The sequence below is a fragment of the Coffea arabica genome, chromosome 4e, assembly GCF_036785885.1.
Source record: "Coffea arabica cultivar ET-39 chromosome 4e, Coffea Arabica ET-39 HiFi, whole genome shotgun sequence".
NCBI classification, from domain to species: Eukaryota; Viridiplantae; Streptophyta; class Magnoliopsida; order Gentianales; family Rubiaceae; genus Coffea; species Coffea arabica.
This window is the reverse complement of record NC_092317.1, coordinates 350,820-372,665: the sequence shown is the minus strand read 5'-3', so window position 1 is coordinate 372,665 and position 21,846 is coordinate 350,820. Positions and strand designations below refer to the sequence as shown.

Below are 21,846 nucleotides of genomic sequence, written 5' to 3'. Positions count from 1 at the left end.
GTCCAGACTGCGCTTACAAAAAGGACTGGCATTTACCAAGTTGCTGCGGATGAAATGAACGTCAAGAAAACTTAAAACATCCTAAAAGACACAATCGGATGATCAAGTGAAAAGGCACTACCATCTCTTCTTAAACTCCAAATCCATTGTCATCATTAGAGAACTACTACTCAAAACACAAACATGTTAAAATTTTTTATAAGAGCAAGTAGTCCCAGCATCCCAAAAGAGGAAATACAACACTTAAACGAAAATAATAATGAGCCTAAAGATTATCCCTAATTGGCTAATGACGAAGGAGAAAACATAATAGGCAATTGAATTTGAAGCCATTGCCCAATTCATACAACAATTCTGGAAGATACAATTTGGCTTACCAGCTCATACTAAAAGTTAATAGCTGAGACATAGAGCTATGAATAAGAGAAAAGCTATTGAGTATCTAGAATACATCATCACTGAAAATAAACCATCCAAGTGCGCTGGTAGTAACTGAAACATTCACGAACATCTAGGCATCAAAGCCAGGAACATCATTTACCCCTGCAAAAAACGAAATGCAATATGAAATCAGCAAAATTCAAGAAAATGCAATGGTCTTATGTGTTTCAGGATAGCTTATTCTATACATGGGCTTCACGAGAGAGAGAGAGAGAGAGCTTAGCCATACGTGTTCATCATCAATGTGATATTGTCCCCCTTCAGAAGTATCCTCCCTAAACAAAGGCAATATAAACACCAGAGAAGTGATTCAAAGAAAGAAGCATGAAAAATCAGGTAAAGGATGGAAAAAAATGCACATTTCAGTTACTGACCCAATTGCTTCGTGGTCTTCTTCTTTATGTTGACTTCCTCAGCATCTTCCAGGACCAAATTCATGTACTCATCAAAACCCTGTCAAAATAAAGAACAAGAGCTGTAAGACACTAAATCAGCATTCCCTTCGACTGTAATATCTTGTGGAACAAAGGAGTAGAGATAAGATAATGCCGCAACAAAACCCCAAACGAAGGTGAAATTGGATAAATAACCTGAAGCAAGATTAGTAAATAATTTTAATTAAAAAAAAAAGGAAAAAGAAGGCTTACAATGATGCGGCCTTCAATCCTCAAATCCTTCTGCTCAAAGAGCCAAATCTGAATTCGAGCTTTCTGCCAAAGTCGACAGAATGGACGTTACACTACTAACAAGTAATCCCCAACATGAACTTGTTTTTTGCAGGCTGAATATGAACAATTGACCAACAAAATATGCGTTTAATTACAAACAGAAAGAAGAAAAAGGAAGAAGATAACTTACGCTTTGAAGAAACCTGAATATCAGGTTCTGCATCCGCACCCAATTAGACCCCAAAAAAAAATCAACTGTTCAGGCCAAAACAAAAAAAAGGAAAGAAAGAAGAAACGAAAGTGAGTTTGGAGTCAGGGACGACGTACGATAGGTTGGGTCATAATCCTCTGAACTTTGGTGCTAGCCATGGCTGCTGCTGCTGCTGCTTCCCGCTCAGTCGCCTTTCAACCAACCAGCTTTTGCTCTCTGCGCCCCGAAAACCCTAACTACAGACGGCTCCCCCGCTTTCTTCACTTCCTAAACTAAAGATGCCGATCAATAGACTCAGGTTTGGGCTGTGTTTTGTACACTTACTCTATTGGGCTCCTGGGCCTTTTTCAAAGGTTTTCTGTAAGCCGTTGTTGTTTCCTTGGACGACACTTCTGCCAACGCCACCACACTTGCTTGATCATACATAGGCCCCCTACGATTTTCATCAAATCTGTTATCTAAATAATTCTAATTCCCCCGCCAAAATAAAATGATAGCCTATTACCATCTGTTTGGTGTATTTGGCCTCACTTAATTAATTGTGGTGCATGCACATTGAATTGTATTTTCTAGATCGGTTCTCCGATTTTTGAGTGTGTTTGGATACGATATTATTTGGAATGATTATTGTAACACTTTTTTGTGATGTGATATATGTGAGATAAAAAAGTGCGTTGAAAATTATATTTGTAATGCAGGTAAATAATTTGGAGCCACATAAATTTAATATGCTCGTGCATATATTTGTTACATAAATTTAAGTCCACAACTGTCGCTGGCAATTACAGAATTCCTAATCATGATTTACAATGATTTTATATTTTCATCAAACAATGTTGATAGTAAAATTTTATTTACAAACATCTCAGAGTCGAGTAGAGAGAGTAGATATGTTCTGATAAAATTTAAATACAATAAGAGCTAAGTTTGACCCTTAAACAGTAAACTCATCGAAAAAATCATTTAAAGTAGGGAGAAAATTCCAAAAGGAACTTAGTATAGGCGCAGAAGTTAAAACAGACAAATTGTGAGGGGTCTAGTCGAAACTTCAAAAAGGAACCGGGTCTCCGGCTCTCCACAGTAATTCAACCAAAAAGTAGTTTGGTTGGGGTGTTGGGGAAAGGGAAAATTAGCAAACCGAGAAAGGAAAAAAGAAGAAGAGAGGAAGAAATCTCGAGCAAGTAGCAGTACAAAATTCAAATCCATCGGAGAGTTGCGTTGCGTTGGTGGTTTTGGTGGTGGTCCAGCACTAGCCGTCGTTGTCGTTGTCTTACCTTTGCCTGGGACCGCTAGGGTTTATTTCCGATCGACCTAATAGCGGAGAATCACAATTGCTTCTCAATTTCTTATGGCTGGTGCCGGAATTCACCCCTACCACCAGCAATGGCCTCCGGCCGCAGCTCCTCCTCCGCCTCCAGTCGCTGCTCCTCCTCCTCCACCCCCACCGCATCCTCACCCTGCTCCTATCCCCATGGATAATCATAACCGCCTTCCCATCGATGAGGTAAGATTTCCATCGACGAATTATTACAGTAGCGGTGAAAGTGATTTAAAAAAAGGGGGTGAAACTTGAAACTTTTTGCTTCTCCCCTAAGGTTCGGACAATTTTCATATCTGGGCTGCCTGAGGACGTCAAGGAGAGAGAGCTGCAGAACCTACTGAGATGGTTGCCGGGATACGAGGCGTCTCAGGTCAACTTCAAAGGCGAACATCCCATGGGATTTGCCCTCTTTGCCACTCCTCAGCAAGCTATTGCTGCCAAGGATGCCCTTCGGGTAATTGCACCTCCAATTTCTTCTGTTATCCCTATTCTACTAGTTGATCCTTCTTTTTCTTTTTCTTCTTTTTTTTTTTTTTAAAACTGTTCTCCTTTTTGTTTTCTTGGGCAAATGATGTATATGGGCTACAGGATTTGGTTTTTGATGCCGAATCAAATTCGATATTGCACACTGAGATGGCCAAGAAGAATCTTTTTGTAAAGAGGGGTGAGTATTTTCCATCTAACTTCAGACATCAGTATTACGGTTCTGAAAGTGCAAATTTTCTCGCCATTTGGATATGTATTTTCTGTTTGTTCTGCAGGGATAGTTGCCGACTCAAATGCATATGATCAGAGTAAACGATTGCGAACTGGTGGTGATTATACGCACACAGGTTATTCAAGTCCATCTCTTTTTCATCCTCCTCCAGCACCTGTTTGGGGGCCCCATGGGTAAACTGCTTTTCTCGCTGCCTGTTTTTCCCTTGCACAGTTATTCTGTTGCATGGAAGCATGACTTCATGTGCATTATTTGGTCGAATATATGTTTGATGATTGTCCAAAGTTGCCTCTAGATATCAAATTTTGGTTTGCTGAGATTATGTTGTATGGCTTAGGTATATGGCTCCAGCCCCCCCACCATATGATCCATATGCTGGTTATCCTGTTGCTCCAGTACCAATGCCTGCTCCTGCCCCTGTTTCGGCTCCAAGCAGTTATGTACCTGTTCAGGTGACCTACATCTATATTCTGTTTTGATACATGTCTCTTAGTTTAGCAATTTTGCTGTGTTCTAGACAGATAATATGGCTTGAATTTTGCACCCTGATAGTTTGTATCGTTGTTTTGTTTATGTTCCATCTGCTTTCATGCTATTGGATATATGTCAGGGAGCAAAGTCAAAATGCCCGCCTGTAAGGGTTCAAAACCATAATATGTGTAGTTAGAAAGTCTCCTTGGCCAGCACGGCAAAGCATGACGAGTTCCAGAATCTTTGATTAATGTATAAAATGTCATTATTCAGAAGGCTGAATGTATAAAGCTCAATCAGACTACATTATCTACTAAATTTTGGCTCCAATCCTAAGTCTGTCTCTTTTTAATGGTTAACTTTGTCTTTTGTCTTTTTTTGGGTTTGCATAAATCTTTGGGCATATGAAGAGAGGACATTACTGGAAATTTTGATGTAGGGGAATTTAGTGCTTTCTTTTGCTTTTAGGTCAAAAAATAGTAATGATTCACTTATCTTTTATATGGGGGGAAGTCGTCATGAGTAGACATGGCCATGGTTTTAGAACTGCGGTTACAGTTCTAGAACTACTGGTTTCGGTTCCTTGGAATGGTGGAACCAAAACCGCACCTTATATGACAGTTCCCAGTAATGGGTTCTGAAACTTCCAGTTCTGGTTCCCGTTACGGTCCTGGTTTTGGTTCCGGTTCCTGTTCCTGTTGCGAGAATAATGTGACAATATATTTAAAATAAAGCAGATGTGAAGAAAATAAATATAGAAGAAAGTAGGATTTTGATTTTATTATTATTATTGAATAAGGAATAGAAAAAATGATAGAAACTTCATGAAAAGTACAGCAAGGTGCCCATGAATGCGAATATGCCTGTCCTTCCCCCAGAAAAAAAGGGTAAAAGAGGAAGCTTATTGAAAGGTGGGTTATTGCAATTGCTTTCTGTATATTCATCACCTCACACTATTGAATGTTAGTAACAATTTTAAATAGAAGACTAGATACAGGATTTTGGAGAAATTAAGAATATTTCCAAGTTGGACAGCATGGACTTGGCCCAAGCTTTATTTTTCCTCAAATTTTTTAGATGGCTCTGGTTCTATTTTTAGAGAACTGGAACTGGAACCGGAATCGGATCCGTTACCTACGGTTCCTCTCCGGCTCTCAGTTTTGGTTCCAGTCTGGCGCAGTTCCCGGTACTATTAATTTTTGAGTACTTTCTGTTCTTTATCTTCTTCTGCTTCCCCTTTGTGAGGCAGTTCTGTTGCTGTCTTGTAGAACACTAAGGACAACCCGCCATGCAACACACTGTTCATTGGAAATCTTGGAGAGAACATAAATGAGGAAGAGCTCAGGAGTCTTTTCAGCGCGTATGCATCTTTTTCATTTTTTATTTCTTCTTAAGATGTTGAGAGAAGCGAAAATGTTTCTTCAGTGATACTAATTCATTTCTTGTGCTTTGTTTTGTATGACCATAGACAACCTGGTTTTAAGCAGATGAAGGTATTGAGGCAGGAAAGACACACAGTCTGCTTCATTGAGTTTGAAGTGAGTATCCGAGGATGCAATTGCTCTCTGATGCAATTCCTTGGTCTTATAGCTGTTTGCCTTTCTTAGATTGTCATTTGAGTTCTTGGTTTTGTTCTGCAGGATGTCAATAGTGCTACCAATGTGCATCATAATTTGCAGGGTGCTGTCATACCTAGCTCTGGTTCGGTTGGCATGCGGATCCAATATCCTTTGTATATGACTTTTTCTGGACTTAGTTTGCATGTGTGTCTCTACTGTGTGTGGCCGTACACACTCTGACATCCTCATTCTCTCTCTAGATTTATATCAACATTTTCTTGCTTTCTTAATCTAGCTAGTTACATAGTTTTGTGTCTCCTTTTATCCTGGCCATTGTTTTTCTCTTAATATTAGAAACGTATTCCAAGAACCCATTTGGGAGAAGGAAGGATTCCAACCATCCAGCAGTTGCTCCCGGTGCTAATGGAGCCGTGCCAACTATGACCTACCAGTAGCTGACTGGCTGGAAGGGGATGTATTCTGTTCTTTATGCTCTGAGCAAAACAAACCACTACATATGATAGGATGCATCGTGCAGCTGTTGCATGCATCCATTTTGTCATCAAGTCATCAGCATTAGCATCTTACATGTTAATGAATGCACGAAATGGTCTCATGAACATATTGTTGGGCCATGTTATATTTTGCTTATGCAGGACATATGCATTCCGGCAATGCTATCTTAGAATGATTCTTAGCTTGATTAGGACTTTTGTTTCTATATATTATGTCAAGGGTGCATGGGATTGTAGCTGTTGAATCTTATGGTTTTCACTCCTCAACTCTTTACAATGTCAGGAATGCTTTTCTTTTACACATGTTGCCTTGCAAACCAATTTTCTCCATGTCATCAATATGTATTATAGATCCCATGGATACCACATGCCATGCTATGTCACAATGAACTGAGGCTCATCCCCAGGCACAATCATCATGACATGGAAATTTTAGAAACCCATATCATAAGTCATGATAATTATACTCAGATCACGTTGCTGTCACTAGCATCTTTCGATGAAAGCTTAAGCTTAAGATAAGTTCATTAGCTCTATGACGCTCTTGGCGTCCAGGCTTTGCATGATGAGCAAATCCAAGAATCTGGAATGTTGTCCATTCTATTGTTGTTATGCAGGGTCAATTGTTGCTGGAGCTGCTGTTCATTTTGGTGATCTGCTCTAGTTGCTGGATACCAGAACTCCAGTAGGACAGTCTGATTCTAGACGTTTGAGGTTGGCATCTGGTTGAGTTGTTGTTTTACGTGGCTGGAAGTTGGCTCTGAGCTTAGGAGGCCTTCCCAGCTCTCTGCCTGCAACTTGTTTGAAGTCTAGCGCAGTGAAGTGAGAGAGGGAGGGATGGAGGGAGGGAGGGAGAATATTGAAACAAGAAAGATTTGAAGTATATATCTACCCTAGCAATAAATGTTGGACGTTTCTGTTCGTTGCCCCGCTTATTTTCTTTTGTTTTAGCCCTGTGATTGTAAAATTTCAGGTTTTGTAGATCAACGTCTCTTGTAATTGATCTCATGTCTCGACTCAAAAAGTTTGGGCAAAGTGCGGCGCTGCGCTTTGTGTAGTCTGAGTTATCCGTGTGCCCTGATGTTAGCATGCAAGGAGGCTCGGAAGGATTTCTTCCTCCCCTACCTCTGTCTGTCGTGGGTCTAAACGTTGAAGATACCCTAAAACCAAACGACGTCAGAGGACCTTTTTGGTTCCTGATCGACTGTGGCCCTTCTTCGTCGGCTGGTTTAAACAGCCTAATCTAGATTTCACATTAGCTAACTAGATGTTCTCATTTTGATCTTGATTTTATAGTTAAGTTGGGGAAAAGTTTATAGTATTGAGAATCAATAATATATTTTACTGGAATGGTTTCTGAAACGGTACAATTTGGGTTGTCTGAAGCAATTCTCTAATAAGTTTGGTAAAATAATAAATGCTTTTCTGCAGGCGCAGGAGTGAAAGATCATCTCCTAAGACTTCAGACATAATCACTGACTACTAAATCTTTTTGAGTTATTCCTAAAGTTAAAAAATATTTGGGGGTTTTGGGAGGGGGCTGTGTTGGTGGTGGTGTGTGAAATGATGGATCCTGTGGCTGTGATGTATGTGCCTGCTTCCACCGCGCGAGATGAGGTGGAAAATGCGAGTTAATTGAGGAAGAGTTTCAGCTGGAGCCTTAGTGGGTTAGAACTTTTTAACCCACAACCACTACTCCTGTAAATAAATGTGAAACTCCGTTTACCACATCTTCTTTATGACTGACTGATTGCTGCTTCGTTTTGTTTGAAAGGTTTTGCTCCTGGGGAAAAAGAGAGAGAGAAAAGAAAAGGAAAGAAATCAGTCCGCGACCGCGTACGTCAACGGAATCCCCCTTCCTTCACTTCACGACTCACTTTGGTTGGTCATTGGTGTGTGAAACCGAGTAAGAAGAGGTGCTGTGCTGCTTCCCCTCTTCTCCGCTTTATTAGTGTGAGTGATTGACGAGTCATTTTCAATTTCAGCAGAGCAGCCCAAATTCAATTTTCTAGTTTGGAGTTTGGCATCCGAAGGTTGCGTCAGAAATTGATCCCCCACCCCATTTTCCAGGAATTGAGCATGAAATAGTTGGATCACCTCTTCTTGTTGATGCGCTTACCAACAACTTCCACTAAGGAGGAATTGCTTTGAAAAATTCATACAACGTGCAAAACAAAATAAATATGGAAATGAACGCCGGTCCACATTATTGTTATTGCGTGACGTATATGAAAGATATCGAAGCGGTTCCAAGTAGGAGTGTAAATCAACCTGACGAAATCGAACGTTCATATTAACGAATTTGAAATTCTGTTCAAGATTATTTCTTTATTTGTTGAGCTGAAATTAAATGATCAAGTCGACCTTGAGTCGAACTCTGGTAACTTGAGTTTTTTTTACTTGTAAGTAAATTTCAATGTTATGTTAATCAAATCAAACTCGAACCCAATTTGATATTTTACCAAAAGTAAAAGGCTGTTCAACCTTGATTTAATTAGTCCACGTTTTTTTAGCCCTAGTTCTAACACCGATACTATTGTGGGGGGACGGGAACAAACATGAAGAAAACGGAACGAAAGCTGGAAGATTCCGGCCAACTAGTAACTGGGATGTGAATAATTAGGAGGCTAACCAACAAATTTGTGTCCAAGCAGTTTAATTATCCAGAAAGTTATATAAATTTTTAAGAGTCCGTACGGGTAGAGTGGAGACGGTGTTGTGTGGTTGGGTGGATGGCATTGGCAATGGCAATGGCAGACAGTTCCTGCAAGCTCATTCTCCAGTTCCCATTACTAGATTCGTATGGTAATGAAATATAGAAACTGTTTCTGCCTATTTGATTTCTCCCAAGTAACCAAAATAGGGCCCTAGCAGTAATTGTGAGAAGCTGGAAAAAAGAGGACGGAGACAGGAGGATTGTTAAAAAAAAAAAAAAAAGAATTAAATTCGGTGGAAGGATGATGGGGCTGGGTGGTGGCCGGCGTGGTCACTGGTGGTGGGTCAAAAGAGAGCAAAAAGAGGTGATCATCATCTATTATTCTAATGCAAATTTTGATTGATTGGATTTGTAAAGTAGGGAAGACTTGAGGAAGTTGGGTTTAGGGAGCAGCATTAGCATTAGCATAGCATAGGGGCTGTGTTGTCTGTCTTCCCGTTTCGAGTGAGTCGTTTAGTAGTTGCTGTCTTTGATACACTTAATAATAAATTACTAGTATATTATTCTATCCTAAATTCCTAATACTACTAATAAAAAAAAGTTCCTCCTAACCAACAACACAATAAATAGGAGGAGGATGGTAGAGTAGTAGTAGTCTGTCCGTTAACTCCTATAAAAATAAACAAACCAACCCCCTTCCTCTCATTCAGCTCTCAATGCTCTCTACTGCCACTGCTGCTGGGGCCGATGCCTCGTAACATTCATGACCGTCCACCGCCCCCCTTTTCTTCCACCTCATCTGCTTGCTTACTGCTGCTGCTACTCAAAACTCAAATGCTTTCTTCCCACCACCCTCCTCCTCCTCATCACTCTTCTTCCTATTTCCACTTGGGGTCATGTATTCTAGTAAGCTTCCTGCCGCATTCATCTTTGCAATCATTCTTCCTCCTCTTCCTTCTTCTTCTTCTTCTTGTCTTTTCAGGGTAACTATTTAATTCTCGATAATTCCCTACCGTTTCTGTCGTCTCTTCCCGTAGCTTTTCTGCCTTCCTTTTCGTTTTTTGGGATAAAAAGGGAAGCGAAGACAGAAAAAAAAAGAAAAAAGGATGGCAATATTTGCTGTGATTCGTTTGCTGCGTTTCTTGTGCTTGTCCGCATCTGTATATGCCGTATCTGCTCTCAATTCAGATGGAACCGCTCTCTTGTCACTTCTTAGGCATTGGACGCTTACCCCTCCTTCCATCAAATCTACCTGGAATGCTTCCCATTCCACCCCTTGCTCTTCTTGGGTTGGAGTCCAATGCCACCCCAGTCATCAATTCTTCGTGGTTTCTTTGAATCTTTCCGGCTATGGCATTTCTGGCCAATTGGGACCTGAAATTTCTCGTTTATATCACTTGACCGTACTTGACTTGAGCTTCAACGCCTTTTCTGGTTCAATTCCTTCCCAACTAGGAAACTCCACTCGTCTCCAGCACTTGGATCTCTCTTCCAACAACTTCACGGGACGACTGCCTCTCGCCCTCGGCAACTTGTACCGTCTTTCCTACTTAAGCCTGTACGACAATTCTCTGACTGGTACCCTACCCCGCTCCTTGTTTTCCATCCCAGCCCTTCACACCGTTTACCTCAGCACCAATCGACTGACCGGCACCATCCCATCCAATGTTGGAAACGCCAGCGAGCTTGTGTCTCTGTGGCTCTACGGAAATCACTTGTCAGGGACCATTCCGCCCTCCATAGCAAACTGCACTTCCTTGCAAGAACTCTATTTGGGTGACAACCAGTTGGTTGGATCATTACCGGACGCTCTCGACAGTCTTGAGCACCTGGTTTATTTCGATGTAAGCAGCAACATGCTCGAGGGCAACGTTCCTTTCGTTTCCGGGAACTGCAAAGAGATGGACACATTTGTTTTCTCTTTCAACAACTTCACGGGAAGCATTCCACCAGCTTTGGGAAATTGCAGCAGCCTAACACAATTTGCTGCTGTCAGTTGTGCCTTAACCGGCCCAATTCCTCCCTCTTTTGCCCAACTAGGAAACCTGATGAATCTTTATCTCTCGGACAACAGGCTGTCAGGAGAAATTCCACCGGAGCTGGGACGGTGCGCGTCCTTGGTTGATCTGCGGATAGAGGAAAACCAACTAGTAGGCCAAATTCCAGTTGAGCTAGAAAAGCTCAGCCAGCTGCAGAGCCTGTTTCTCTTTACCAACCATTTGACTGGCGAAATCCCTCTTGGTATATGGAAGATTCAAAGCCTTCAGAATCTTCTAGTTTATCAAAACAATCTTTCTGGGGAGATACCCATCGAAATCACCGAACTAAAGCAGTTAAGGAACCTGTCTCTGTTCGAAAACCAGTTTACTGGAGTTGTACCTCAAGGACTGGGAATTAACAGCACCTTAGTGCAAATAGATTTAACTAGTAACCGATTCACGGGGCCTATTCCTCCGGATCTTTGCTTTGGAAATCAGTTGAGGAAGCTGAACTTGGGCCAAAATGATTTTCGAGGCAGCATTCCGCCTGGTGTCGGAAGCTGTTCTAATTTAACGAGGCTGATTCTCAAACAGAATCATCTCACTGGCATCATTCCTGACTTTGTAGAGAATCCCAACCTTGTGTACATAAACCTCAGCAGCAATAACTTGAGTGGGGAAATACCTATAAGCTTGGCGAATCTAACAAAAGTTACCTCTATTGACCTATCCATGAATAAACTCTCTGGGCCTATACATCCCGAGCTAGGAAGACTTGTGGAGCTTCAGGCCATAGATCTATCTCACAACAGTTTGGAAGGTGAATTGCCATTTCAACTGTCCACCTGTGAAAAGCTCTCGGAACTTGAAGTCAGTAATAACTTGTTAAATGGCTCGATTCCAGCCAGTTTTAGGAGCCTGACAGAGTTATCAACCTTGGGTCTGAGTGAGAATAGATTTGCGGGTGATATCCCAGTTTTTCTGTTTGAATTCGAAAGGCTCTCAACACTGCATCTTGGAGGAAATTCATTTGGCGGAAGCATTCCGGCATCAGTTGGATCACCGCAGGCTGGTGAAAATATGAGGTCGTTGAATTTGAGCAGTAACAGATTGATGGGTCAAGTTCCTCCTGAGCTCGGGAGATTAGACATGCTGGAAGATCTGGATATATCTTCCAACAATCTATCGGGAAGCTTAGGGGTCCTTGATAACATGCACTCATTGGTGTTCATAAACGTCTCCCACAATCATTTTGCTGGTCCAGTACCTGCAACATTACTCAAGCTCCTGAACTCGTCTCCTTCTTCATTTGAAGGAAATTTGGGTCTTTGCGTCAATTGTCTTTCAGGTGGCAGCTCGAGTTGTACGGAGAAGAGTTTCTCGAGACCTTGCACTATTCAATCGGAGAATAAAAGAGGCCGCAGCAAAGTAGGAACGGTAATGATAGCGCTGGGGTCATCATTACTTTGCATCTCACTACTCGGTGGGCTTGCTTACATGTTCCTGCGGAGGAAAGGACCTAAACTGCAAAATGCAATTGCTGCTGAAGGAGGTGCTTCTTCGCTGCTCAATGAAATAATGGAAGCCACGGAGAACCTGAGTGGTAAGTACGTGATTGGGAGGGGCGCGCATGGAACGGTGTATAAGGCTTCATTGAGCTCAGGTAGAGTGTATGCCGTAAAGAAGGTTTCGTCGGCGGGAAGTAGGGGTGGAAGCAAAAGTATGATCAGAGAAATTCAGACGATTGGAGCTGTAAGGCACCGGAACCTTGTCAAGTTGGAAGAATTCTGGTTTAGAAAGGACTATGGCTTGATTTTGTACAACTACATGAAGAATGGAAGCCTGCACGACGTTCTTCACGAGCGGAATCCACCTCTTCAATTGGAGTGGAGCATTCGTTATAAGATAGCGCTCGGCACCGCTCAAGGACTATCATATCTTCATTTTGACTGCGATCCCGCAATAGTGCACAGAGACATTAAGCCTATGAACATACTGTTGGATTCTGAATGGGAGCCTCATATATCCGATTTCGGGCTTGCCAAGCTTCTCGATGAACAACAAGCAGCTTCCATGTCATGCAGCGCAGTTATTGGAACTGTCGGGTATATAGCACCAGGTAATTAATGTAATGTGTTTGTGCCATTGCCATTTGCCAAACTCTTTATAGATTGTGTTGGTTTTTTTTTAACACAGGGTACTAACTGGTGGTTGTGGTATTTTGACAATTTTGACAGAGAATGCATTCACAACAACAAAGAGCAAGGAGTCGGACGTGTATAGCTATGGGGTCGTTCTGCTGGAGTTGGTAACTAGGAAGAAGCCACTGCTAGATCCTTCTTGTTCATTCAACGACGGGGAAGGGGAAGAAGACCTTGTGAGCTGGGTTCGGTCAGTTTGGAATGAAGCAGAAGAAATCAAGGATGCAGTTGATCCAGGGCTTTTGGATGAATTTATAGATTCGAGTGTCATGGAGCAGGCTACCAATGTTCTTTTAGTGGCACTGAGATGCACGGAGAAGGAGCCGAGCAAAAGGCCTTCAATGAGAGATGTAGTGAAGCAGCTCACAGATGCATACCCCGCTTCTGCTTCTGCTTCTACTTGTAGAAGCAAATCAAATCCATTAGTATGCAGTTATAGAAACTAAACTGACTCCCCACATCCCATTGAGTAGTAGTGTTCATAATCGGTGGATGTTTTTGTTCTTGTTCTTGTTTTTGTTTTTGTTTGAACAGAATCAGAATGAACCCAGTTTTGTATTGAGAGGACCAAGGATGGAGTGGTGGCAGAGAAAGAGGAAATTGTTACTCTCCACTCACTGCTCCAACGACCAAACTCAAATTACCGGCACACTAGGTTGTACTTCGACCTGTTTGGTTTAGTTAATGTGTCGTCTTCCATTCAAACTTCAATAATTTACGACCTGTATTAGCATTTTCTTCTTCTTTTTTTTTTTTTTGGGAAAGAGCTGCAACGTCAAATACGGATGGATGGCAACTGTGGGGACCGCGGGACGGGAATGGCCACCTAAATTTTAATCTAGAATAATATCCATACGTCTCCTTATATGTATAATATCCATACGTGTCTTTATTTGTATAATATGAAATAAATGCTATGCTATTGTTATTATATAAATATATTTATATGAATTAAGTAACATGTTATGTTATATTAGGGTTGTGGAATTTTTTTTTTTATTTTTGTAGAGAAGAGGTCCCTATATCAAAATCGAGATTTGGGGCAGGGACGGTTTGATGATCGTTTTTGAACAGTTTACGGTCAAGATTTGGCCAAAAAAAATTATACGATTCGGATATCATCTTGTACTTCATTTTTAACAATATGTATGGAATTTACAAAATTTTGTTCTAAAATTACACATTATAAAAAATAAGTTATATCATGTACAAATAAATTTATATCGTGTGCAAAATACATATAACTTTATGAATCGGTTGCACCTATAACCGTTCCTGCCCTGGTCCTCCAAAACCGTCCCCGTTGCCATCCCTGTCAAATCAAAGGCCCAAAGGAGGAAATTAAAATTGCGACAACAAGGACAGTTCTTGGCAGCTCTGCATCTCATGAAGGTCAACCATTCTCAGTCCACGCAATGGGATGGACGTTCATGATCAGTCGTAGACCACAACAAAGCAGGTCAAGATTCATTGAGCCATACTGATTTCTACGCACTGCAGCCATGTTTGATCAAATATTTTTGTTCCAACCACAAGTATACAGTCTATCTTAACCGCTGAGACTTCGTTCAAGCCACATGTATACAGAGGATCCCTACTTTAGCCAACAACTTTAAACTTGTCTTCATTTCTTCTTTCAGCTCTTTGCTTTCTCACACTCGATCCAGCCAATTGTTTGTGGGGGAGGTAGGGGATAGGGGGGGTTCTGGACATATTTTGAATGTTAGTTGAGCTCAACTACTTATTTTGACTAGATAATCTCATGCAGAATCCTGTAAAAAGTAGTACTAAGCTCCTTTACCGACATTTGATCATCATTAACTTCTGGGTCGTCCTCCTGAATGGTCAAAATGCGACGAAGGTTGATGTTGGGGTAATCCTTGATTTGGACACCCTGGTGGGAAAGATTTCCAAAACCTCCATGCTTATGGCACTTGAAGATCACCGGTCCAACAACATTCAGGATAACACTACCATTAGGATTGTCGCTCACCTCAGAGATTCAAAATCTGATTCTGTTGAAGCAGCTTCTGCAGGTACATTACTATAGTACTGGATATCCCCCTCCCCACCTTAATTTGGATGCAAAACTAAAGCACCCTTTCGAGTGTTTCTGTTGTTTTGGCTCTTCGTTTCCCGAATCTCTCTCTCAATTATACCACTGCTTACTATTGATACTTAAAGTATGCGTTGATATCTCTGAATGCAGCCATAGACCTCCTCAAAAATGTCCAAGTCGAGGCAATTTTAGGCCCTCAAACGTCGGCACAAGCAGATTTTATTATCGATCTCGGGAACAAAGCCAAAGTTCCAGTAATTTCGTCAGCCGCAAGTCCATCTCTTTCTCCCAAAGAGTCTCCGTTTTTTGTCCGAGCAGCACATTGTTCGTCCTCTCAGGCTACAGCCATAGCAGAGATTATTAAAACTTTTGGTTGGAGGAAAGCTGTCCTTGTCTATGAGGACAGTCTTTATGGTAGTGGAATAGTTCCCTTCTTGACTGATGCAATGCTAGAAAGCAATACCATAGTTTCCTATCGAAGTGTCATATCTCCTGCTGCTTCGGATGATCAGATTCTTGAAGAGCTATACAAGTTAATTACCATGCAGACCAGGGTCTTTGTGGTTCATCTGCTGCCATCTCTTGCTTCTCGGTTATTTTTGAAAGCAAATGAAGTGGGGATGATGAGCCAGGGCTATGCCTGGATCATTACAGAGGCTCTTACGAGTCTATTGGATTCTGTTAAACCTGCGGTCGTGGACTCAATGCAAGGGGTACTGGGATTGAAGCCTCATGTCCCTAGATCAAGTAAATTGGATATCTTTACAAAGAGATGGAGAAAGAGATTCAGGGAAGAGAATCCAGAGATTGATAGGTTCGAGTTAAATATTTATGGGCTATGGGCGTATGACACCGTGATCGCACTAGCAAAGGCGACAGAGAAAGCCGTTAATATGGCTCAACCACAATCCAAGAAAAAGGCGGTGATAAATGGAAAGAACCTCTCGGACTTGGATATGATTGGAACTTCAGGAATGGGAGCTGAGCTCATTGAATCTGTCCGAAATATCAGATTCAATGGATTGAGTGGCGATTTTCACATTATTGAGGGGCAACTACAGCCATCTGCTTTCGAGATTGTGAATGTAATTGGAAAAGGGGAGAGGAAGATTGGGTTCTGGACTGAAACTTATGGCATTTCAGATAAGCTGAAACCAAATGAAGCTCAATTGGTACATGAGTCTAGTAAGGACAATATCGGTATCATTATATGGCCGGGTGAGTCCAACATTGTTCCTAAGGGCTGGGAAATGCCAACAGGTCATGAAAAGAAGTTAAGGGTTGGAGTTCCGGTCAAGAATGGATTGCCAGAATTTGTGAAGGTGGAAAAGGATCCCTTAACAAATGCTGTCATTGCAACTGGTTTCTGTGTGGATGTATTCAAAGAGGTCATGATGTCCCTCCCATATGCAGCCTCCTATGATTTTATTCCTTTTGAAACCCCTGACGGTGACAGTGCGGGAGATTACAATGATCTTGTATATCAAATATATCTCGAGGTAAGGCTGAAATTTGTTAATTAGACAGCAAACTAGTACTATAAGTTGATTTGGATTGTGTGACTTTACACGAGTTCTACATTATTAACTCTTTTATTTGGAAGAGAAATGTGTACTTAATAAACTTTTGCTGATATCAGAATTATGATGCGGTGGTTGGTGACGTGACCATATTAGCAAATAGATCAAGGTTCGTGGATTTCACGTTGCCTTACACAGAGTCTGGTGTTTCCACCATTGTTCGAATTAAGGATGACGAGAGGAAGAACGCCTGGATCTTCATGAAACCGCTAACAATGGACCTCTGGCTGACTACTGGAGCATTTTTCATTTTCACTGGCTTTGTCGTTTGGGTACTTGAGCATCGTATAAATGAAGAATTCCGAGGTCCACCAGGGAAGCAAGTTGGAATGATATTCTGGTTCTCCTTCTCAACGCTTGTTTTTGCTCATAGTAAGTCCCATCATAGGTGCAATTCATCCTTTTGTTTCCCCACTCTTTTACTGAGTGATTGGACATAGAGTTTATCTGAATTTGGTAATCAATGGGGTTCATATAAATGCATCGTTGCTCCCTCGTTATCGTTTTAAATGCAACCTTCATTCTTTTGTTGCAGAAGAGAAGGTCATGAGCAATTTATCAAGATTTGTAGTAATCATATGGGTATTTGTGGTGTTAGTACTTACATCAAGTTATACGGCCAGCCTGACATCAATGTTGACAGTGCAACAACTTCAACCGACTATTACTGATCTTTTTGATCTGATAAAAAATGGTGAATATATCGGCTACCAAACTGGTTCCTTTGTAACTGAGCTGCTCAAGAGTAAGAAATTCGATGCCTCCCAGTTTAGAAACTACAACACATTTGAAGAGTACGATGAAGCACTTCGTAAAGGTAGCAGAAATGGAGGAGTGGATGGAATTGTTGATGAACTTCCTTATATCAGGCTCTTTCTGGCAAAGTACTGCAGAAAGTACACTATGGTTGGTCCGACATTCAAGACTGCTGGCTTTGGATTTGTAAGTCCTGATACTAAAAAGGTTCTGAGATTATTAATCATCTATTTCTTGATCACATATGGTATGGTTGATGATTTGTAGCTTTAGTTAATCTCCATTGCTCTCGAATGCTTTCAGGCATTTCCAAAGGGTTCTCCCCTCGTACCTGATGTATCAAGGGCAGTGTTAAACGTGACCGAGGGAGATAAAATGAAGAGAATTCTAAAGGAGTGGTTTGGGGAAGAAACAGATTGTTCGGAGCAATATGGAGCAGTGGCTACTTCCGACAGCCTGACACTGGATAGTTTTAAAGGGCTTTTCCTGATAGCTGGATTGTCTTCTTCACTAGCTCTTGCTATATTCTTGCTTATCTTCTTCTATGAGAATAGGGGAGTTCTCGTCTCTAATGGTTCAGTTGTCCAGAAACTTTCTGCAATGGCAAAAATATTTGATGAAGAAAGGAAGGACTTGAGCAGGGCGGCCAAGAAGCAAGGCACAGGAGCCGAAGCAGCAGTTGTTAACGTAGTTTCTCTGGGGAGTAATCATGAATTTGCCCCAAGCCCAGCAATTAGCTTTTTCCACCACCACCACCAGCACCATGAAGAAGAAGGCGTTTGCTCTCATGATGAAGGCTTCTCCATTGCAACAGAGCCTGCAAGTCCAATTCATGATGCCATAGTAATAGTCACGGAGACGGCAGAAGAAAGATAGTACAAGCTCTTCGAGTAATTGGACTTCCCCATTTGTTGGAAAGCAATTACTACCATGTATAACTCTGCCTCGGATAAAACTAGAAAGTAGCAGTACAGATATGCTGTGACAGTCGCAGATGCTTAGAGGCCATCATGTTATTATTATTATTTTTGTTTCCCAAGTATCTGAAAAATTCACCAAGTGTTATCCCCACTCACATCATGATGAGGATGATCATGATTCATACTTTTTATGTGAAGTACTGAAGTTACAGATTTTTAGGAGCATTATTAATATTATGGATTAGTCAAAACTATTTTGAAAGTTTTTTCTAGTAAAGGTTGATTAGTAAGTACCAGCAATTACAATCCTTTTTTTGTTTTTTTTTTTTAGCTTTTGTGCTTAAAACCAAGGAAAATTACACTAATAATTACTCACATGTTATATTTAGAGTTTATTCATCGCTCCCATTTGAAATGAAACACTTTTTTCTCTCATATTCTATTTCTATTTCTGGTCTTTTTTTTTTCAACTTTACATCTAAATTCACAAAAAAAATAACCATTAGAGTTGGATCAGTGATCGAGAAGGAGGACTTTTAGAATTATCTCTCTAATTTGTGTCAGGAAAGGTAAAAAAAAAAAAAAAAAAAGAGAAAAGAAAAGGGCTCTTTCACTAAGCAGTAAGAGCCCTAATTCTTACTCCTTTTTTGCCTCTTAAATGTAAGAATATAAGTGATGTGATGTGAGATATCAAAGTGTTATGACTGTGAGAGGTATTGAAAAGGGTATATGGTGAGATGTGAAGATTTATTTGGCTTTTGTTTTTCTTTTTCCCATAAAAATATTATATTGTCTACTCTTTTTTTTTTTTTTTTTTTTTTTTTTTTTACATAATCGCAAAACAAAAAGAACTCCCCACTCCCCCCGGAAAGAAACCCGGCCACGATAAATATATTTCTTCGACATTTCCAACCCCAAATGAAAAACCTCCCATTTTCGGAGAGAGGGTTTAGGAGTATTAGGGTTTAACCAAGATTGACGCAAATAGGGTTAGGATAGGTTAGGGGTGGAGTGATCTGCAATGGCGGCGTCTCTGAATCTCAAATCCAGTCTGCGAAGAGGTCGTTTTCCTCATCTTTTCTTCATCTGTAATTGCTCCGTCGCGGCAGCATCGGTACGTCCTAGTATCCGCTCCTCCTCCATTTCCAAGCAGCTTTCCGCCGAAACTCTTAACCTAAAACCTGCCACTTTTGTTTCTCGCAACAATTTCACTACTTCTACTTCTCAATTTTTTGCCCCTGCAGCTCCTGCAAATTATCAAACATCTGGTGGTCAGAATCAGATGGACCACAATCGTCGAGGGTATCCTAATAATCATCATCGAAGTCCTCACCCCATGTCCAACCCTGCTTCTGCTTCTTCTTATCCTGGGCAGAGTTATTCAGAACCACATTCCATTCCCCACCAGGGTGGCGGTGGCGGCGGCGGTCGTGGAGCTAGTTTTAACCACTTCTCCAATGATAACGTCAATCCTAGACACAATTATCCGCCGTCCCCGCCCCCCCCTCCTCCTCAGCATTTTTCACACGGAAATGTCAGCAATACTGCGCCAACAACTGCTGCTCCAAATAGCAGTCTAGGTTTTGGGGGAGGAGGGTTTCAGCAAAACCAGAGGGTTTATCCGCAGAACCCCCCGGTTCCCCGTGACTCTCAAAATTTTCCTAATCAAAATCAAGGAGGACGTGCTGGTTTGGTTCAGCCGCAGAATAATCACGGTTATAACCAGGGTTACCAGGACCAAAGTCCATGGAAATCCTCTCAGCACGAAAGTCAGTCTGTTAGGTTTACTCCGCAGGGAATTCAGAACCGTGCTAACCTTCAATCTCACGGTCAAGGGCTGCAGGTTGTTACTGACGAGTTTGCTCCTTTGAGTATTGTTGATTTGAGAAATCTCTGCGAGGCGGGTAATGTTACTGAAGCTCTCAAATTGATGGAGGAGGGAATCGCTGCTGATGCTCATTGTTTTAATCTCCTTTTTGACTTGTGTATGAAGTCAAAGAACTATGGGGACGCCAAGAAAGTTCATGATTACTTCTTGAGATCGACTTGCAGGAGTGATCTTCTGTTGAATAATAAGGTGCTCGATATGTACATTAACTGCGGGAGTATGGTTGACGCCCGAAGAGTTTTTGATCACATGCCTGATAGGAATATGGCTTCCTGGAATTTAATGATCAATGGATATGCCATCAACGGTTTGGGAGATGATGGCTTGGCGATGTTTGAACAGATGAGGAAATTGGGGTTACATCCCAACGAGCAGACTTTTCTTGCTGTTATGGATGCTTGTGCTAGTGCTGATGCAATCGATGAAGGTTTCTTGCATTTCGAGTCAATGAAGACAGAGTACGGCATTGAACCCGGAATCGAGCATTATTTGGGGCTTCTTGGAGTTCTTGCTAAATGTGGACATCTTGCGGAGGCTGAGGAGTTCATTGCAAAACTTCCATTTGAACCAACAGCAGCTGTTTGGGAGGCATTGATGAACTATGCGCGCATACATGGAGATATTGATCTTGAAGACCGTGCAGAAGAACTAATGGTTTCTCTTGAGCCTTCAAAGGCCATTAAGAATAAGATTCCAACGCCTCCGCCTAAGAAGCAGTCTGCAGTTAACATGCTTGAGGGCAGAAACAGGATTGTGGAGTTCCGTAGCCCAACTCTCTACAAGGACGATGAGAAGTTGAGAGAAGCTATGAAACAACAAGCTTATGTGCCCGATACTAGATATGTGCTTCACGACATTGATCAAGAGGCAAAAGAACAGGCCTTGCTTTATCATAGTGAACGTCTGGCAATTGCATATGGTCTGATAAGTACACCTGCCAGGACACCTTTGCGGATCATCAAGAACCTTCGTGTTTGTGGTGATTGTCACAATGCCATCAAGATCATGTCAAGGATTGTCGGGAGGGAATTGATTGTTAGAGATAACAAACGTTTCCACCATTTCAAGGATGGCAAGTGTTCCTGTGGTGATTACTGGTGATTTGATGACGGCTTATGCAACAATGCATCCTAACACCACAAAAATGTTTTGAAGGACCCCAAGTAATCTCGCATCACTCAAGGTAAGTTCTATGCGGGTCAGAATGATGGAGAAGATTGTTGGGATGGTATCCATTTTAAATTTCGAAAGAAATCCTAGTTACGTTATGCGGATGACCAGTTCTTATATTGGGTGTGTTTGGTAAGTAGTTAAATTAGTCGAGTTGGAACTTGGAACACTAAACCTCGATTGAAGTCTCTGTCAGCGACTTGGCTTGTGAAGTACCGGTTACTAGAACTTATGCGTAATGTAGACAGTGAAAAAAATGTCCTTATCAGTGCTGGGAGAAGGTATTATCTTCCTAATAATATCCTTTGAACAATTGCTCTGAACTTCATTGTTGTATTGATATATTGCATATGTTTGGTAGTTCATAAAAACTCTTTTTTGTAAGTACGCTTCGGGAAACAATCTGTTGCATAAGCAGATGTTGCAATTATTGTTAGCTGTAAAGGTTTTTTTTTTTTTTTTGGTCAAAACCCTCCCATCCCCAATTGTCACGTACAGGATTTGAATCCTTAAACCTGACAGAGTACTCCCCTTGATCAATCACAGTGGTTCTTATCTGTAAAGTACTTTACTAAGCTGTAAAGTTCTAAAAGATTAAGGAAAGATGATTAGAAACTCTATCATGAGGCTCCGACCATCGATTCCGCGATGGCACAAATGCTGCTACGAGGAAAGGAACTGGAGAGAAGTGCAAGTACGACTGGATGCTAAACCTTGCAAAACGAAACCATTC

General features: G+C 41.4%; 5 protein-coding genes across 7 annotated transcripts; 4 read left to right on the top strand and 1 right to left on the bottom strand.

Moving 5' to 3' along the window:
* Positions 1-297: 297 nt before the first annotated feature.
* LOC113741607 (uncharacterized) lies at positions 298-1,645 on the bottom strand. Of its 2 annotated transcripts, XM_027269171.2 has the most exons (6): positions 1,437-1,645; positions 1,300-1,326; positions 1,089-1,151; positions 816-894; positions 671-716; positions 298-543 (listed from the first exon to the last, which is right to left on the bottom strand). In XM_027269171.2, the coding sequence occupies exons 1-6, from the start codon at positions 1,476-1,478 to the stop codon at positions 534-536; spliced, it is 267 nt and encodes an 88-aa protein (XP_027124972.1). In that variant the 5' UTR covers positions 1,479-1,645; the 3' UTR covers positions 298-533. The 2 variants fall into 2 exon arrangements, with proteins under 2 accessions (XP_027124972.1, XP_071902936.1); XM_072046835.1 differs by lacking the exon at positions 1,300-1,326 and having other exon boundaries at positions 1,437-1,612.
* Positions 1,646-2,310: 665 nt separating this feature from the next.
* LOC113741890 (uncharacterized) lies at positions 2,311-6,961 on the top strand. Its single transcript, XM_027269548.2, has 9 exons — positions 2,311-2,824; positions 2,916-3,095; positions 3,230-3,305; positions 3,403-3,532; positions 3,697-3,811; positions 5,099-5,190; positions 5,299-5,368; positions 5,471-5,553; positions 5,748-6,961. Exons 1-9 carry the CDS (start codon positions 2,669-2,671, stop codon positions 5,842-5,844), a joined length of 999 nt encoding a protein of 332 aa, XP_027125349.1. The 5' UTR covers positions 2,311-2,668; the 3' UTR covers positions 5,845-6,961.
* A 2,243-nt stretch (positions 6,962-9,204) lies between these two features.
* On the top strand, positions 9,205-13,473 carry LOC113740559 (uncharacterized). Its single transcript, XM_027268105.2, has 2 exons — positions 9,205-12,658; positions 12,777-13,473. Exons 1-2 carry the CDS (start codon positions 9,667-9,669, stop codon positions 13,184-13,186), a joined length of 3,402 nt encoding a protein of 1,133 aa, XP_027123906.1. The 5' UTR covers positions 9,205-9,666; the 3' UTR covers positions 13,187-13,473.
* Positions 13,474-14,031: 558 nt separating this feature from the next.
* LOC113742945 (glutamate receptor 2.7) lies at positions 14,032-18,317 on the top strand. Its single transcript, XM_027270975.2, has 5 exons — positions 14,032-14,776; positions 14,950-16,298; positions 16,439-16,751; positions 16,915-17,321; positions 17,439-18,317. Exons 1-5 carry the CDS (start codon positions 14,503-14,505, stop codon positions 18,009-18,011), a joined length of 2,916 nt encoding a protein of 971 aa, XP_027126776.1. The 5' UTR covers positions 14,032-14,502; the 3' UTR covers positions 18,012-18,317.
* Positions 18,318-18,905: 588 nt separating this feature from the next.
* LOC113741251 (pentatricopeptide repeat-containing protein At2g15690, mitochondrial-like) lies at positions 18,906-21,436 on the top strand. 2 transcript variants are annotated; one of them, XM_027268746.2, is made up of 2 exons: positions 18,908-19,169; positions 19,300-21,436. In XM_027268746.2, the coding sequence occupies exon 2, from the start codon at positions 19,338-19,340 to the stop codon at positions 21,042-21,044; it is 1,707 nt and encodes a 568-aa protein (XP_027124547.1). In that variant the 5' UTR covers positions 18,908-19,169; positions 19,300-19,337; the 3' UTR covers positions 21,045-21,436. The 2 variants fall into 2 exon arrangements, with proteins under 2 accessions (XP_027124546.1, XP_027124547.1); XM_027268745.2 differs by having other exon boundaries at positions 18,906-21,436.
* Positions 21,437-21,846: the final 410 nt, after the last annotated feature.

What these genes read in the sequence shown, in the direction of transcription:
- LOC113741607 (XM_027269171.2), bottom strand. Translation starts at nt 1,478, where the DNA reads ATGGCTAGCACCAAAGTTCAGAGGATTATGACCCAACCTATC. An exon ending in TATTCAGGTTTCTTCAAAGC is followed by an intron (nt 1,152 to 1,299) that starts GTAAGTTATCTT and finishes CGACTTTGGCAG; the next exon opens with AAAGCTCGAATTCAGATTTG. An exon ending in GAAGACCACGAAGCAATTGG is followed by an intron (nt 717 to 815) that starts GTCAGTAACTGA and finishes GCCTTTGTTTAG; the next exon opens with GGAGGATACTTCTGAAGGGG.
- LOC113741251 (XM_027268745.2), top strand. Translation starts at nt 19,077, where the DNA reads ATGGCGGCGTCTCTGAATCTCAAATCCAGTCTGCGAAGAGGTCGTTTT.
- LOC113742945 (XM_027270975.2), top strand. Translation starts at nt 14,503, where the DNA reads ATGCAGAATCCTGTAAAAAGTAGTACTAAGCTCCTTTACCGACATTTG. An exon ending in TGTTGAAGCAGCTTCTGCAG is followed by an intron (nt 14,777 to 14,949) that starts GTACATTACTAT and finishes CTCTGAATGCAG; the next exon opens with CCATAGACCTCCTCAAAAAT. An exon ending in AACGCTTGTTTTTGCTCATA is followed by an intron (nt 16,752 to 16,914) that starts GTAAGTCCCATC and finishes CTTTTGTTGCAG; the next exon opens with AAGAGAAGGTCATGAGCAAT.
- LOC113740559 (XM_027268105.2), top strand. Translation starts at nt 9,667, where the DNA reads ATGGCAATATTTGCTGTGATTCGTTTGCTGCGTTTCTTGTGCTTGTCC. An exon ending in TGTCGGGTATATAGCACCAG is followed by an intron (nt 12,659 to 12,776) that starts GTAATTAATGTA and finishes CAATTTTGACAG; the next exon opens with AGAATGCATTCACAACAACA.
- LOC113741890 (XM_027269548.2), top strand. Translation starts at nt 2,669, where the DNA reads ATGGCTGGTGCCGGAATTCACCCCTACCACCAGCAATGGCCTCCGGCC. An exon ending in ACCGCCTTCCCATCGATGAG is followed by an intron (nt 2,825 to 2,915) that starts GTAAGATTTCCA and finishes TTCTCCCCTAAG; the next exon opens with GTTCGGACAATTTTCATATC. An exon ending in CTGCCAAGGATGCCCTTCGG is followed by an intron (nt 3,096 to 3,229) that starts GTAATTGCACCT and finishes TATGGGCTACAG; the next exon opens with GATTTGGTTTTTGATGCCGA.